General features: G+C 39.0%; 1 protein-coding gene across 1 annotated transcript in view; it reads right to left on the reverse strand.

Moving 5' to 3' along the window:
* The window catches only part of LOC121525691 (atrial natriuretic peptide receptor 2), a 133,026-nt gene that overhangs the window by 50,189 nt on the left and 64,224 nt on the right, over window positions 1–18,613 (reverse strand). Inside the window, exons 8-14 of the mRNA XM_041811800.1 lie at window positions 17,422–17,542; window positions 11,862–11,936; window positions 10,846–10,923; window positions 4,504–4,608; window positions 1,796–1,867; window positions 879–1,038; window positions 637–792 (exon numbers count right to left, since the gene is read on the reverse strand). Of these exons, the coding sequence (XP_041667734.1) occupies window positions 637–792; window positions 879–1,038; window positions 1,796–1,867; window positions 4,504–4,608; window positions 10,846–10,923; window positions 11,862–11,936; window positions 17,422–17,542 (767 nt within the window). The remainder of the gene's footprint in view (window positions 1–636; window positions 793–878; window positions 1,039–1,795; window positions 1,868–4,503; window positions 4,609–10,845; window positions 10,924–11,861; window positions 11,937–17,421; window positions 17,543–18,613) is intronic.

The following is an 18,613-nucleotide window of genomic DNA, read 5'->3' on the forward strand; positions in this document are numbered from 1 at the left end:
GGTGGAGTTCAAAGGGAGTGTATTAGGTTGCAAAATACCACAAGAACTAAGATTAGTGAGCCAATTTAAACCAACTCACAATTATGGCTCAACCTGCTTCCAAACATTAAAACATAGCCAAGTATTGACAAATTGACATTGTACTTTCACATGCCTGCTACTTATGTTATTTTGTGTTACTTCTATTTTTAATTTTCAAATCTCTCTCTTCTCCATGGTTGTTTTTAGCGGTCCATCCTGTTGTCTTGTCCCAGATATGACTCCATGTGGCTCTGACATCTGGCTAACATGTGTTCTTTGTTTGTGTTCATAGCTGCAGGGACATGCAAGTAGTAGGTCAGAGTCACCTGACCTTAAAAAAGGTCCAGTTTGAAATGCAGTGAAAGCTAACAAATGATGTGAACTTCCGTCTTTCCTGGAGGGAGACTTGAGAAACGTTTCCAGAACAGTTTCTTTGAAAGTAGCCTGATGATGTGCAGAGATTTAAACTGATGGGATAATGTTCTGTACTGGTTTGTCCATTCAATGTTATTGTATTTCTTATTCAAGTCCAGCAAGTAAAAATGTTCTGCATTCTTGCTGATTTAAAGCATCCAGCTGACCTTTCATAGGCCTATAAAAGACTGCCATGTTTACCTTTAGGGCTGAGGTCCATGCCCTCCACGTAGAAAGGTCCATTCCTCAGGGCTATCTCCTGCAGAATGATGCCAAAACTGTACACATCACCCTTCTGGGTCCCTTGAGGAGGATGTCGGTCATATATGAGGAGCTCAGGAGCCGTCCAGAGTTTTTCTGAGAATCAAACAGAGTCAAAAACACTCAGAAAACATGTCAAACACAACAGGAGCGGATGTTTTTTTGTGAATGAAAAGACTCACTTGCATAGAGTGCGTGCGAATCATCGTTTTCGCAGGACGTACGGAAGCTGGCCAAACCATAATCCGTGATTTTCAAAACAAATCGACTGTCCACCACGCAATTAGATGACTTCAGATTTCCGTGGCAGCCGATGTAGCTGTTGTGGAGATAGTTCATTCCCTAGTGGAGAGGAGCGTTAAATCAAGCATTAAGGGCTGTTTTTTCCCTAAAGACCAAATCATGTACACAAATCCAGACATATGGAAATAATCCACTTTGACAAGTTGATGTATGCTGAAGGTTTTGAAAAGAAGTTGTGTTTCAAGGACAGCATGGACAGAAGGCAAAGTCTGTGAAATTACTGTTAAATCCTTTGGTGAGGGCACTGAATGTACTTATGCTCAATACTTGATGGAAACGGTGAGTCAAACATGCCTCAAAGCTTCAGCAGCGCTGCTATCTGTGTGGAGAAACTTTAACATGCACGTAGCACCGTATCAAATGCATCCAAGAGTCCACTCTCTTCACAAAAAGCCTCTTTGTGAAGACAGATTTAAAATAATCTTCATGATTAGTTTTGATTAAGCTGGAAAGAAATTTCAGCAGAGTTTATGATTATGTTTCTGTCCTAGTTTACATGATATAAGAGCAATATTTACTGAAGTTTCTACCACTGCACTGTGCCAAAAATAAATTTTTGTGCTTGTTAGTCTGTCTTGCTCTCTTTCTCTGCCTCACTTCACTCTTTTACAAACTCTCCATGGCAACCTAGACATTTTTGTGTGGCTCTGAGGCACACAATGCTACAAATTTAACACCAAAAAGAGATGCTATTTGACCACATTTGTGTCAAAAGATCATACAAGTCAATAGTTCTCTTCAGCCTCTTTTATGTCTGTTCTTTGTTTACAGTGCCTTCAGTCTGACTTCCACCTACCTTCACTATGTCATTGATCAGAGAGTAGCGGAACATCCAGTCCAGATTGATGCTCTCGTTCTCCAAAATATCCTGGAAAAAAAAAAAACAAAAACAGATCAAAATGAAGCTGGAAACTTTCACAGACAAGAAAAAAAAAAAAAAAACCAGCTGCTTTATCTTTAAAACTTTCAAAAGTAAAGACAGACCAGAGGTTTATTTTGAGATTAAAAAAGGACACAGTTCTATCCAGATACCATGGAGTCATTTTTAGTTTTAAGATAATAAAGCAGCCAGTTAAAGACTGGAACTTGCTCTGATGTCCAGCCACATCAAATCAGTTAAAGCTATTTTACACAGAAGGCTCCTCTCTGCAAGTGTGACTGATGAGGTCTGTTGCTGAGTTTGGTCTTTAAAGAAGCTGCTTTAGAACAAAGAGTGCAGGCCAAGAACAAGTTCACTTATCATATCACACGTGTCTTCTTCACAAATAAAAAGAAAATCACAGAGATTGAGTTTACGATAAAGATGAAAAAGGATAAGCCATGTAATAAAAACTCACTTGAGACAAAACAAGGGGATATTTTTGGGTCTTTTGGAGCTCAAGGGGGCAGAAATCAGCACACACACTGCCAGAATCACACTAAAAGACAATGTCTGTTTACTCTAATGGTACAGCAGATAGCAAATGCTACAGACCCTTCACTCAGTGATTAATTAGGCTGTACTTAGCACTTTCAGATACTTATATACTGCTCAAACTATATAAAAGTTCATCTTTATTCAAAGACAAGTCTCTCTTACCTACTCAGTGCTGCTTCATAATTTCACAAACAGAGGTCTAAATAAGAGGCCCCTATTCGTTTACAGTGGCAAGACAAAGTATGCAAACCCTTCGAAATCTAGTTTTCTACATTGATTAGTCATCAGATGTGATCTGATCTGCGTCTAAGTCACAAGAATAGACAAACACAATGTGCTTAACCTAATGCCACACAAATTCTTATTATATTTCATTTTACTGAACACAGCCATTAAACATTCACAGTGCTGTTGGAAAAAGTAAGTGAACCCTTAGGCTAATGACTCCAAAAATTGGAGTCAAGAGTTAGCACACTTTAAGTCAAATCAGTTACATAAGATTTGAGCCAGGTGCAGAGCTTTTGTGACTTAGAAAAACATCAGAACTTTTTGAGTTTGCTCCTCACAAGAAGCTTCTGCTGATGTGAACATATCTCACAAAAAAGGGGGAATCTCAGAAGACCTTGGATTAAAAAATTGTTGGAATTTTATAAGACTGGTAGAGGGTCCAAAGTCATCTCAAAGACTTTAGGTATTCACCGGTCCACAGTTAGACAAACCGTCAAGGGAGATGATACAGTACCGTGGCTACTCTCCCTAGAAGTGGGTGCCCAGACAGGTTAACTCTAAGGGCACAACACAGAATGATCAGAGAGGTCTAGAGTAACAGCTGAAGGCTTAAAGGTATCATTGGACAGGTCAACATCTCTGTTCATGAGTCTACCATAGACAGAGGATTGAAGTTTACCAAGGACCTTGACACTCCAGAATGCTACTGGGAAAATGTTTTGTGGACTGATGAAACCAAGCATGAATTGTTTGGAAAGAACACGAAGCACTACGTACATTTGCGGCTATTTTTCTGCCACAGGGCCTGGGCCACTCACCACCATTAAGGGGAAAATTAATTCCCAGGTTTATCAAGGTATCCTACAAAAGTTCTGTGAGGAAGAATGGTCCAAAATTCCTGAACCTGAATGTTGTGCAGGTCTGATCAGCAGCTACTGGAAATGCTTGGTTGAGGTTATTGCTGCCAAAAGAGGTTCAACTGTTATTAAATCCAGTATTCACTTACTTTTTCCAGCAGCACTGAGTGTTTAATGGCTGTGTTCAATAAAGGCATGAAATATTATAATTATATGTGTGGCATTAGGTTAAGAATATTGTGTCTGTCTATACTTGTGACTGAGATGCAGGTTAGATCGCATTTGACAACTAATTAACGCAAAAAAAAAAAGATAATTTCAAAGCGTTCAAGTACTTTTTTCTTACCACTGTGCTTTCTATATCACATGTTTTAAGAGTTAAAAAAGATCAGCTTTAAAAAGGTCAAAAGCTTTTAGTTATTTTTTAACCCAGACCTATGGTAGCAAAAAGAATGCACTGTTTTAACTACTCAAATTCATCAGATTCAAGTTGACTTGAGCAAAAATATTGCTTTTCTGGTTGTCTGACAACTCAAAGCACTATTGAACTGCTGGTTTAACCCATTCAAACCCATTTACACACTGATGATGGAGGCTGCTTCGTGAAGTGGCCCATCAGTATTAACCAATCCCATCACACAAATTCACAGTTTGGTGGGAGCAGTTTTGTATTCAGTGTCTTGTCAGAGGTTATGTGGCTGCTGGAGCTGGGGATCAAACTCTTGACCTAGCGAATGCACTGCCACTGACCCACAGCCACCCACTGGCATGGTATTTGTGCAATTTATGAAGGAGTCTGCAGTTTTTGCAGTGGTGTCAATAGAATTTTCTTCTTCTGTCATTCCCAAACTCCCTCATCTCCTTCACCAATCCTTCCAGTTACTACCATCAGGTAAACGACACAAAGTACCCTTGGCCTGGAAAAACATCTGCAAAAACTTAGTTAAAACTTAGCTTACTTAGTTAGAGAGGTATAATGCATAGAGGAGAAGGAAGTGTTACCTGCAGGCTGCCTCTGGGACAGTACTCAGTCACGATGCAGATGTTTGGAGGGTCAATGCAGGCCCCAATGAACCTGGTTAGATGGTTAAACTGAACGTCTCTCATCTGAAAATAAACCACACAAACACACAGCAACTGTGAGTGCAACTCTTTCCAAACATCACATTCCCAAACCCCATGGAAACAGAGGATGGGGAGGGGGACTGACGATTCATTTACAAAGTTTTTTAAAGAATTACACTGCCAGCAGTTCATCAAAACAGTCTATTTGCAGTCGGATAGTTGGCACCGGTGTCTTTTTCTACGTGTTGAGGCACATTCCTGCTCAGGGCACCCAGTTGAAACATGTGCATGTGCATAAATTGCCCTTGGAGGTTATGAATGAGCCTGTGTGCTAAGGATGGTGAAAAAAGCGTTGAGGTGTTGAGAGGATGTAGGAGCGGGAGTATTAGAGCGGAGCAGGCAGGACGTGTAAAACTACACTACATGGAAAATAATCACACTCAGATTTTACGATACAGCATGTCTTCCAAAACATGAATCACCTTGAATATTAGAGGTATGGAAACAGCCATGTTTAAGGTTTATTGATTGAGAGGAAACTTGGAGAACATTTTCTGGCTTTTATGAGACAAAAGTAAAAAAAGGTGGCTATTTTCTTTTATTAAAACCAAGCCCGATAGACGTCGTCCTTCTGCCTTTTATTTCAAGTCTGAGCACTGACATAGAGAGCACCAAAAGAGTAGGAAATCTCTACAGCCAGCATGAAACATCCAAAAACAGTGTTCATAATTTCAACAGTGTACTTTTCTTCTTTGAGCATCGTGAGTGACAGCCGCTCTCACACCAAAGCACAGCAAGTCAGTCGCTTCTGTTTCACGGCTCCAGGGATGTTAGCATACCCTTTGGCCTATATAATTTCCCTGCTGCACTCTGGTGTATGTGTGGGGGGAGAAAGTGGGGGAAACTAGGGGGAGGTGCTGGAAGACAAGTGGTTAAGTTTCCACTGGCAGGCCCCGTCTCTTCCCCCATCTGGTTGCTTTCATGAGCTGAGATTTGACAGCCGATCAAGCCCCCAGGGCATCCCAGAAGCTGCCAGCTCAGACAGCAGACCCTCTCCCATGTGGGCCTGCTGACTGACCAAGAAGCCACCTAGGTAGGGCTGGACAACATGGACCAAAAATCATATCTCAATTGACTTTAGCTGTATGGCAGTACAGGATATACTTCTTGATATTGGGTTACTGTAAAGAAATAACAAAATAACAAATAACAAAACAAGACAACAAACAACAACCTTTTTTTCATTTTTCAATGGAAAAAAGGCTGGGAACCACTGTTTTAGATAGCTGTTACAGAGTAATTTTCATTTCTAAGAATCCAAAAATTGCAGATAAACTCCTACACACTGTGAATTGTACATAAGCATGGGCAGTATTTCTGTATGTTGAGGTTGTCACCATTACGAGACTGCCAGGAGACTACAGATGTATAACTCTTATATGAAATGACAACATTTATGTTTAATATTCTACACGGTCTCTTTACAAGTAAAAAAACTACAACCCTAAAGTACCATGAGCTTCAAAATGATTAAATTTTAAATGATCAGTTGTAACAAAAGAGACTACAGGTTAAGGATGTTCACCCATGTTGTTTACCAGTAGAAAGAGGCAGCACTATCGTTATTGTACAAATTTGTTGGTAACATATTTGTGCATTTCAGTGAGGACCACTCTGTCGAGAAACACACATGATTTGCGGCAATACATTTTTCTTTATTAGCAGCTATTAATTTACACTTATTCCTGTTATTTATGCTAGTGGTGCAGCAGCTCTGGGATCCCCCTGCCCTTCCACTAGCCTGTGTGGAAAGCATTTAGCAGGAACAGCACACTTCCCTACTCTTCCTATGCTGATAAGGAAAGCATAAGGCAGAGAGAGAAGCAGCAGGAAAAAAAAAAAAAACAGAGTAGAGCAGGCATCAGTGACAACAGAATGACGTTGATTAAGTAAGAAGCAGAATGGAGGAGGAGCTGGGGGGGAGGAGGGTTGCAGGAGCAGCTTGCAGAGAGAGCAGCATCACTCAGCTAGACTAGAGCAGTTTAAATACGGCAGCAGGAGAGCGATTAGCCAACAGCACCCTGGAATACTCTCATCTCTCGCTCATCAGCTAGCTGTCAGCTGATGAGGGCTTGCATGAGATCAGCTGATCTCAATTATGGCAGCACTTGACTCCATGGTATGCCTGAACTAGCTATATGCTCAATTTTATATGGCATAAAGGCCTGAGGAGTTCAGTTATAAAAAGAATAATATTCATAGTAATGGATAAGGTTGATATTTTTTGATTTCTTCTAGAATCACATTAAAGTCTAAACCTCTGGTATCATGACAACCACAGACCCCGATACATGTCTTTAAAAAGACTTTAAAATCTTACTGGCCTTTGCAGAATGATACAGGGTTCTTTGAAAAAAATGCTGCACATAAAAAAAGATACATAATCTTATGTTATGTTTATCCTTTTTGTGCACTGACTCCAAAAACTTTTTATGTGGACATCAAGCATGGGATATCACAGATAATGGCAAAAATGATGTCATGTATCAATGAGAAACAACGGAAAAGTTGTGCTTTTCTCTCCATCTTGGCACAGCACTGTAACACACAAGCTTCTGCAAACAGCCAAAATATATGAAGGGCTCTGTCGGTATGGACGGACCCAGTGTTCTTTTTCTTTTTCAAGGAGTGAAAGAGCCACAAAATTATCTTCACTGAGACACCAGTTCAGCCCACTTCTGCAAACCTTGTCAGCATACATGTGCAAAGTCGACATTGCGCAGAAGTTTGACAGCTAATTTTAATCATTGAAAACAAAAAATTACCCAATAATGGTTGTCTAAGACTTATATTTTGTGTGCTGTTATCAAACAGATATGATTATCCTTTAATTGTTACTAAAAAATGAAGTAATGAATCCCAATTTAGACTGAATATATATTAAGTAGATTTTCTTGGGGTTTATGAGCATGTTTCTGTTAGTGGTTCTTACTGTAAACAATCCTTTAACTGAGCATTGGGCCTACAGTCTTTTATTTGAAATCCACATAAACTATATGGATACAAACAATATTGGTTTACCCTATATCTTATTTAATATGCACATGGATATATCTCAAAAATAATTCCCACCACTATACTGAGGCATCCAAGAACTGCCCTCCTCCATTGGGAAAAACTTGCTAAAAAAATAAGGTCAAAAACACAGAACTGAGACAGAGAGAACTTCAGCAAAAAGAGTTGGATAAATGACTAAAAATGTTTCCCCTCCCGCATCCATCTTGTTCATGAGTGCCCATGTAATTTCCGAGTTAAGGGTTTTCCTGTGCCACACTGTGTTTCCATCACAAAACCACATAAATTATGTGGATTTTTTTTCTCCTTCGGCTTACTGATCGCCTGCTCGTAAATATTTCTCAGCCAAAGGGACCTTTTCATCAACGGCTGCTGTCTATGATGTCGAAGAGACGGATTAAGTTGTTAACAAGCAACACCCTGCAGCGGCTGGTTGTTTAGGCTTACAGGGAGCTAGGTGCTACTTCCTGCAAACAGAATAAACCTTCAATAAAAAAAGAAACCAGCTAATGTCTGACTGAGAAGGAAAAACAGCTTCTGTCTACAGCAGGTACAATGATTGAACCTTACATGAAGGTTGTTACCCTGCAGTGTTTACAAGTACAGTAATGTCAATTCATGGTTGTTTTACTGAGCAGATGAATCATGAGCTGAATGCAACTTGTTCAGAGCGAGGGTTTTTTATTAACAGCCCTCTTCAAGGTCTCCAAGCATGGGTCTCTCTTCATATTAAAGCAACCAAAAGTACTCAGAAGCAGCACATGCAAACGGCTGCTCAGTGAGATGAAACGACCAAATATAAGATTCCTGTCATCATCATCTAAACAGCTCAAAGTGAAACAAGGTTCGTATCACTGCATTACAATATGTACAATGGAATGTAATATTTTCAAGATTTTCAGTATAAATGCATTAATCATGATGCAATAGCAAACCCTTTTTTCAGGCTCATTGAATTTCACATTAAGTGGTGTATTGTCCTTTTAGATGCACCGTAGTTAAAGGTCACATATTGTGCAAAATGCCCTTTTTTCAGGCTTTTCTAGCCAAAATATGTGCCCCTGACCTGTCCACAATCACCCCAAGAATCAGGAAAATCCATTCTCTCCCCCTCTCTTTCTCCACCTTTCAGAAAAGCATTCTTAGATATCCCCTCATGACATCATGCAGGGAGTTAGCCCCACCCCCAGGTTAAGATGGCCCTCCCACTTGGAAGAAAGTTCAAACCTCTGAATCCTCCTCTCAGCTGCCAGTACATGACTATCCACTTGCCCACCAGCAGGTCATCTGGCCGTCAAGACGTTTGTGTGAAAGAATATTTACAATTAAAATATCAATATTTACAAAGTGAAATATTCAAAATGCATATTTCACCAATTTATTACAAACTGTATCTAATCATAGCAAAGAGGCAGCTTAATATGATGTGATAAATGAGTTAAATATGGCACGTTGAACTCTCCTTAGAGAGTGAGGAGAAACACCTAAGAAAAGACGCACAGCAGAGCCAACATCAGCACACCTGCAGCATCGCCTCAGCTCAGCAATCATACTGTATAAATGAGAGGCTGATACAGACTGTATGCTTTTCAAGACTGAAGAAATATTTATTTTCTCTAATTTTGTTCCAACTAGTTGCAAATATTTTTGTCAAAGATGACAAATTTATCGGGCGTGCACTGCTCTTTTTTGCTTTGTAAAATAAAACAACTTCCCCTGAGTGGGCTAAAAGCAACTGCTCTCAGGTTAAGAAATACCTCCATGCATACGCAGACATCATATCTCGCTTTGGTGAGTTGCTCAGTTTACTCTCTTGATTGATTTAATCCCTCATTAATATGAAAGTGCAACGCCCAGACTTTCAACTGAATATATTTGAATGCTACTGAATTTTGTGTCACCAAGAACTGAATTTGTGGTCTCGATCTCTTACATTTATACAGACATTGTTTATAATCCTGTGGTGTATATATTCCTCTTATAATGATAAAAAAAATGTCCTGGACACAGGCTAAGAAATGACTCGAGAGGGCTGATTGTTAGATTGAGATGGCACCCAAAATTACGCACAGAGATGCCCCAGTTCATGGCGCGTGAAGGGCTGTCAGGGGGATTCTGATAGAACAGACATGCAGAAAAACAACTGCAAAGGCTCATACAGTACATTTGTTTAAAGTCAAGTTTTCACAGCGAACAATAAATCTCTGCAGGAATCCTCCTCTCTCTCTCTCTCTCTTTCCTCTGAACTGATCCCAGGCCAGGTGAAATAATCTCAGGGTCAGATAAGATATTGTGGACAACTCAAAGCTGTTTTAAAGTTGTAAACAGCTATACTAAATGTATATTTATAACGAACATTCTAGTCTTGGAAATTCATCATCAGTTAATACTGAATACATTCCTAAAGAAAAAAAAAGCTATGTGATTCAAGGGCAGTATGATACTTTTGCCTGATTTGTTGAGGTTTCTTGCAAGGAAAATCCCCAATCTAAAGTAGCTAATTAATGTTTTTGTGTTTGAACATGCAGCACTCATTAAATGGTGTGTGTATCTAATATTGGATCATTTATTTGTAAATATTCCAGCAGCCCATATAGTACGTGGACGGACGGACGGATGGTAGAAAGTCAGCAGTGCTAAAATTACAAACTTTTCCTGAGGCTTCATTTGAACCAGGGTCAAAAGGTCATTTGAATAAGAGTGATCATCCTCAGGGTTGCAGGGATAGCCTCCATCCCCCCTCCATTTATTTATACCTTTATTATCTACCACTTATCGGAGAAAGGGTCAAGATGTCTGCATTGTTAACAAGGTATTTTGATTTCTCTCTCTATAACAACATTTAACAGCTCCCCTAATAGCTCCAGCTTCTGGATGACCTGGACCCCCTTTTCACAATAACTGACACACTGTATTTGTGACAAACCTGGAGCTATACTGTCACTCATTTGGAGTTATATTTGTGTCTACAGGGGGATTTTCTTTGTATATGGTGAGCTTGGAACAAAAAAAAAAGAATAATCTCACCAAATACATATCAGTTCTTTTCATTTTTCACAGTTTAAAATACATAAATCAGTGGTTTTGGGAGTCATTTTTGCATGTTTTACAGAGGGTTAATGTGTTATGAAATAGGTCTCACATTAAACCAAAAATCAATAAAGCACAACAAAACATATGATAGGACATTTAATGATCACTTACATGTTTTAGTTCAAGTAAAACTTGCCGGGTCAGCTCTATCCTCTTCTTGTTGACATGCTTGATAGCCACCAGGTTCCCCTTTGTGCAACACAAAAACAGAGAAATGAATCCATATGATGCAGACTTAAGTTTATACACTGCTTTCATGACATGACGACATAAAGACTATAACAAGGATTCTCACTGGTTTAAATGTAAATAAGGCAGTTAGAAATGGCAACAGCGTATATATAACACATGAAAATGGCGAAAGGAAATGAAGCAGCATTGAGAAGCATCTTACATTATCGCCTTGAGGTATATTTAAGGTCTATTTCAGTCTGCTGCATGAAGAGTATCATCTAAGGGCTCTAAACAAAGGAAGTGAGGTGAATATCTCAAAACCACAGGCGACACAACAGACTGGAGTATAAAACATCATGCTTTAGTCCATGTGGAAGCTTAAACTTTGATTTAAAGTGAAATATACCTTTACAAGATGTACATTTGGCTTCTTTTCTAAGACTATTTTCCAGGTTTGGAGACTCTTGCAGCTCTCTCCCTTTAAGCTTCAGTGTCAGATTTAATCTCCATGGCCTGTGTTGAATTTGAGAAGTGTAACACTACCTCCAGTGATCAATGAGATGTTCTAATTGTACCTTGACATCAGCATTTATATAAAACCTGCATCACAAGGCTAAAAACAAAGACATCCATCTCATTATTCAGAAGGCTCTTTGTGTCAAATTTCCTCTTTCCTCCTCCATCTTAAACGGTTAAATTAACCGCAGCAACAAGTTGATGGCCATGTCCAGACTGCGAGGTGGGAGTGTAGAAACAAAGAGAGGAGGGGAAAAAAAATAGAAGGAGAAAATTGACGCATTCTGCAGCTCACATTAAAACCAACTACCTAAATTCGCCCACACTCTCTCTTTCTCTCTCCGGCTCTCCGGCTCTTTCTCTGCGAGTGTGTGCACATGTGTGGGTGGGAAAGGAGTGCGCAGGAGTTGAAAATGTCAGAACTCACTAAGCCTTACCTTAAAATAGCCCGTTTTTGCAAATAGCTGATATTTTCCATGGGCAGTTATCAGGGAGCCGTAGCTAGAGCCTCTCTGGGAGGGTGAATAGGAGAAATGAGAAGAAAAAAGTCAGTTAGCAAAGTGTAGATTAGAGCAAAGAGGATTATATGTGGTCATTTTAGGCTGTGCTTCTTCTCCACTGCGACCTAGCTTCCTAAAAAGAGTTCATTCACTGAAGTTCTTATCCAAAATACCTTCACTGTGCAACATGAAATTGCCTTCTCTTCTATTTAAGAGTCACTTTTTCTAACACCAACTGGAGTCCTTGGGCAAACGTCTGTAGAGCATATACAGTGAATAAAAATCAAGTGGGCGCGCTGCATTCAGACAGCCTGAGAAGTCAACTACGCATTTGTATAGAATGCAAATACTGGCAGCACATGGCACACTGGAAAATACATCGGTCTGGAAAATTACTGTGTTTTCCACACACGCATTATCCCAGGAATTGGACCGAAAAGCGGTAATGAAAAAGGTGTGTGCATGTGCTTTTCATGAGCGCTCGCACGTGTGGAATGAAACAGATCCCAGGAGGAGATGCATTAGGCGTCAGACAACAGAAACTGATACTTCAAGAACGTGATGAGGTATTATAAATGTAGGGAGCCCGGCCAGACGAGGGCTTATTTTAACAATCATTTAATATGCGTCTGCCACCGCAAAAACTCAGCCACCTTCAATAAACCGCCGGGAAAGCTTTCAGGAATGTGTAAACTAACAAAGGATCTCCTCTCTCTCAGGACTGCAGCTCTGCCTCTTCTTAGAAACTGTATCATAATACACAGAAAAGAGAGCAAAAACATGAAACTCAAACATTTCAAATGAGCATTTTGAATTCCTGGCAGATTCCATTTTACAGCAGCGACATCTCGTAGTGATTATCAGCCACGCATGAATGAAAGTTGTGAACCCAGTGTTGAGTGTTTCTCACTGGCAGACATAACAACATGACATGCCAAAAGAACAGCAACTTGCTAATCACACATTGGAGGCTGAGCCAGCAACACTAACGATGTAAGAGGCAATTTAAAGGTGTTCAGCAGTGCCAGCGCTACAGGGTTATTATAATTATTACTATCATTTTTTTGGCACATTTTCTTAACTCCAAGCACAGCAACACGCCTACAGCAGCCAATTAAAAATAGTTCATTTCAGCTTAAAACCACATTTTGTTCAAATAGTTCCAACTCCACATTTAAAAATGCAGGAGAAATGTCTCTGCATGCATTTATTCTATCAACTACAGCAGACAGGATTCACACCGGCACATCTCTTCATCTAATGAAGCAAATCACAGATCAATACTTTCTAAAATACTAGCAGACAGCTAACAAAACTGCATTATAATCTTTTATGATGGCCCCTACAGCCAGCAGATAAAATGAAATGGATTTTATTTGATATTTCAGCTCCCTTCTACTTTAAACTTTTACTATGATCTGTGCATTTCATGTAAAACAGTACAGTATTAGCAGGCAAAAGGGTGATCTTACATCTTATGAATATGGATGGAAAGAGATAATAAATGACAATAGTGATATGTTTATATAGCAACATGAAACTGCTGTCTGTGATAACATCAAAATGCATCATGCTTGGCCTTTGTTTCCAAAAACTACATCGTTCTGGCATAGGGAGAAGAATGTCTGCTCTAAGTAGAAGTGTTAAACAGTGTTAGGTGCTCTTGGAAAATGAGGGAAAATTAAGCACTCTGACAGGAAGAAACAGGCACTTTAAGCATGAAAATGGTCAAAATGAAGAACAAAACACTGTTTATTGTAACAGTTGAATCATTTTTAAAACGCTATGTGTTTCAACCATGTAGGTCTTCATGCTTGGAGTGCCATGTTTCTTCATTTTTTCTTTTTATTGCAACTTAACAGCTTCTACTTAGCCCATATGCCTTCGTATTACTACTGCACATGTGCTTTCATTGCATTAGAAGCAGCTTTATATACTTAAGGTTTTAATAAGGGGGTTGAGATTCGGCAATTGGCTGATGATCTGCATCTCTCTTTTATCGTACTACTATAATTGGTGCTGTCTGTCCAATTGTCCTTGATACCTCTCAGAAGACTTCTTGGGTAAACTGGTTCAAAACTGGTGCCATAAAAAAATCATAAAAATGTACAGGTTTTCTATAAAATCCAAAGTGTTATGCTTTCGCTTCTTTTTGTCCTCCCCATCTCCGTCCCTCGTTACGCATGTGCATCCAACAACGCTGAAGAGGAGACGGCCTTAGTTCTCAAGCATGCATGCTAAAAGGAGGAAACTACCATACACTGGGATCATGACTCTGTTTTTAATTTATAACTGGGAGAAAAACTGACCAAGCTGAAAATCAACTAGAACCATTTTTGGATGAGCACGGTCATAGCACGGCGTAAACAGAGTAACAATTAGCCTGTCTGAGGGAGCTGATGGAAGTGCGCTGCAGTTTGTATGATGCACAAACTTTCCAGAGATCAGGAAACAATTTCATCTTGTATGACTAAAAGATAAATAATGAGCAAATAAGGTTGGTAAGTATTACTTTGGCATTGCTATTACTGAGGAGTGAATCAGTCTAAGGCTCTCAGCTGTTCTTTATCGGTGTGTGGCACCGTTACGTATGACACTGATGTGACTATGGTTATATGTGCTACTTTGGTTCCACAGCAAGATTTGTCCTTCCTTCTAGCTCTGTCTTCACTCTCAACAGTCTCAGTCTGAACCAATCTTAATAAGTCTCAACAAACTCCACTTAACCATCTGTAACATGAAAGTGAACATATTAGTGCATCAGTAGGTATAATCTTATACTTGTACAAGAGTATTTTTAAATAGTGGTACTGATACTTTTAGTTAAGTGAGAAATCTGATCCCCTGTATGACTGGTTAATACACAATGTAATGCAGGGTATACACATTCTTGTGGAATATACCCACCCTCTGTCATAGGATGGCAAAGGCAACAAAAATTAATTTAAAGGGGATGTAAACTATTGCTAAGGCTAAAACACAAATGCACTGTAAGAGATGGTGTTACGCCTAAGCTGTGAAGGTTCAGGTCAGCGCAGTGAACTGATTGTACAGTTAAGAGATGAGGCATTTAACACAGAAGGAACACAGAAGAAATTCACAGGACTCCTCCTTTCCAGGAAGGGCTGTAGGATCCTCCTCTAAAGTTAAAGGGAGACACTTCTGTGTGCTCAGGAGCTCTCTTCTCTGGGAGCTCACTTTTTCCTATCTCTGCGCAGAGTAAGGGTGAAGACACACAGATGGGTGATATTTGTGACATTTTGTAACTTTATATGTAATCTTTAATAAACTTTGGGTCAATGACCATTTAAGCTGTTCTAATCCTCTCTTTGTCCTTCTGCCAATAAAAGAACATCAAAAAAGTCTGACAGGGACATATTATGCAAAAATCACTTTTTCAGGCTCTTCTATCACAAATATGTGTCCCTGGCCTGTCCACAATCCCCTCAAGTACCGGAAAAATCCATTCCCTCTTCCAATCTCTTTCTCAACCTTTCAGAAAATGTGTGCTGAAACAAGCCATTTTCAGATTTTATACCTAGTGACCTCACCAGGAGCCTAAGCACCCGCCCCCAGGTTTGGTTGGTCCTCCCCCACTTGGAGGAAAGTTCAACCCTCTTCTACTGATCCTCTCCCAGCTGAAATGCTGGATAGCTCAGTGGGTTACCCTGCTAACTATGGTCTGGAAGATTGATGGTTCAAATTCCAGTCTAAACTTTGGAAAAAAAATTGGCTGTAATATCACAAGTGCTGCATCCATTTCTTGAGAGGGGTGTGGTCAGGGGTGGAGTCAGACAGCTAATTACCATTTAAAGGCACAGACACAGAAATGGCTCATTCTGAGAAGGGCTGAAACAGAGGGGTTTTTAAACATGCAAAAATCAAATACTGGAGTGCTTTTTCCAGCAATAAACGTCACAGGCATGTTTTGGGGACCTCTTAGAACAATATAAACTTGTCTTAAGAGGGTAAAATATGTCACCTTTAAGCACACAAGTGTGTGGCTTTGTAACGCCTCCCCCTCCACTGCTGAGAAATATTAAATAGTTCACTCAAAATGCATAATCATGTAATTGTGTTTGGGCCTGTGGTGATGGTAAAATCTGCACTTCTTTGGCTGTTAATTTCATAATGACCCACAATCCCTGAAGCAGCAATGACAACGTGTAAAAAGTAAGGGCCATTTTAAAGTGCTGTATAAAGCATTGTTCATTAAGAATGATACTGAGTAGCTTGTATTCCAGAAAAAAAGTAGAAACTGTCTGCATATTGTGTGAGAACAACCTGTTTTTAATAACTTTGGGGTACCCAACAGACAGATGTGCTAATTTTGTTTTAAATATGCACCAATGTGGTAAATTGGCATTGTTTTCCTTCTTGACATTCCTTAAACAGCTTCTTCTACATCCTTAACTAATATGTTCATTAAAAACATACTCAGTAGCTCTTTTATCACATCTTTATGATGCATCACCAATTCCAAAAAAAAGTTGGGCCACTGTGTATAATGAAAAACAAAATGCAAGGATTTGACCATCTCAGAAACCCATATTTCATTCACAATAAAACAGAAACAGTAATCATCAATGGAATAAATTTGGCACGTCATAAAACAAAAAATCCAGCAGCTAGAATAAAAAATGACCAACTAGAATCTTACATCAGATAAGAATAGGACAACATTACTCTCCTGAAACTCCAGCAACTGATCACCTCATTTACCAGGCATTTTCAGACAGTTGTAAAAAGAAGAGAGGATGCTACACAGTAGTAAACATGGCCCTGCCCTTACTTTTTAGATGTGTTGCTGCCATCAAATTCAAAATGAGCTAATATTTGCCATGAAATGGTAAAAATGTCTCAGTTTCAACATCTGATGTTGTCCCAACTTTTTTGAAATTTGGGTTGTACTTCAAATGCAGCAGGAGTAACACCTTGATTAAAGTAATTGATTTAAACAGCTGTTTTTATCTGGTATAACTGGGTTGATGTTGGGTAAACATGTGGCGGCACTGATTGGCATTTTTTAAACATATGCCAATGTTGTGGTCCTCAACATACAGATGTATTGATTTTGTTTAAATATTATATTATTTTTCTTTGGGAAAAAAGGATGTGTCACAGATTAAACAGCATGTATAATCTTTATATATCTGACAGTTAACTCTTAAGGTTTCACTGAAAAACACACCATGTAAGGAGTTTTCAGTTGGAGTGATAATGGGTAGTTTGTATGTAAAAAGGCGATAATTTAAAAACGTGTTAAGTGATGGCTCATTTGTGTGAAAACAACATGCTTGTGCGAATGGTGGACTCCACAACAGATAGCTGCTGCGTTGCTTTTGTGTCGGTGTTTAAATATGTTCCAACAGGAAGGTGAAAATGATGTGAGACTGTGAGAAAGCCACGAAGTACTTTGTACTTTTGTCATCTAACTTTTTCATCTTAACTGAATGCGCACATAAATAATTCAAACTTGCTTAGGAGCATTATCTACCTGTGAGAGAGTGAGTCGGCTGCCGGCTCGTTTGTGGTATTTATTGGGACTCTCGAACTGCAGATCCTCCCACCGTATCCTCCAAAGCATTCCAGCCAGCTCCTTCTCCAGCTTCAGTTTCCTGGAAGAGGAAAACCAGGTGGTGAAATCAACAAAGACAGAAGCACAAAGAACAAAAGAGTAATGTCTCTGCACAGTGAAGGCTTTCCCTCTGACTATACCCAAACAAACAGGTTAAAAAAATGGTCTTGCTTTAGATTACTCTGCTAGAGGTGAGGTAATCTTTTCACTTCTGGTTTTATTTTGAAGAATAAGTGTATGACATGGATTAGTTACCACTTTTAATCACTGCAAACAGGGTAGTTGCATATATTTAGAATTAAATTGATTTTTTTAATACCCAACCAAATCTAAATTAATACCATTTCACACCACAGAAAGTTATTAAGGAAAATGAAGATTTATGGGATATGAGGGATTATTCATTTGTGTCAGGAAAGCTATTTGAAAACAAGCAATAGTGTGTACAAATTAATGATCCAATGTTAGGATTTAAAACGATTACCTGTGGAGTGATTTTTTCTTCAAAACAAATTTATCTTGCTCTGGCAAGAATTTAAAGGAAATTTCATGTGGTGTAGAATGACTGCTGTAAATTCTAAAAATGTGGTTTAATGTTAATTTATCACCCTTAAAAATTAAGAAAACTAATTTGTAACGTTGACATTGAAAAAAGTTTTTGAGACTAAATTCCTTGGGGTTGTCATACAGTAGACCATAAGTTAACATGGAAACAACATATGGAATACATTAAAGGATTTAAAAGTCAGTAACAATTCTGTTTAAATCGAGAAAAACAGTATATTAAATTATAAGGCATTGCATTTGATCTGTTAATCACTAATCATTCCCTACATATCTTATTGTGTGGGATTTTGGGGATTCACTCTTAAAACAACTCTAATTACAATAATAAAACTGTAAAAATTAGCCATACATATAATCAATAAGGCTGATAGGCTCATATGGAACCACTTTTTCTAAATCCCCATGTTATGAATCTGAATGACTTGTATTACTACTAAACAATGAAATAATGTTCAGAGTAAAACCAAAGGCACTCCCAGACTCCACAAAAATTATTTTTAATCCTGCCAACAACGCCATTTCTGTAAGAGATGTTGCATCCTTC

The sequence above is a fragment of the Cheilinus undulatus genome, linkage group 17, assembly GCF_018320785.1.
Source record: "Cheilinus undulatus linkage group 17, ASM1832078v1, whole genome shotgun sequence".
In the NCBI taxonomy this organism is placed as follows: Eukaryota; Metazoa; Chordata; class Actinopteri; order Labriformes; family Labridae; genus Cheilinus; species Cheilinus undulatus.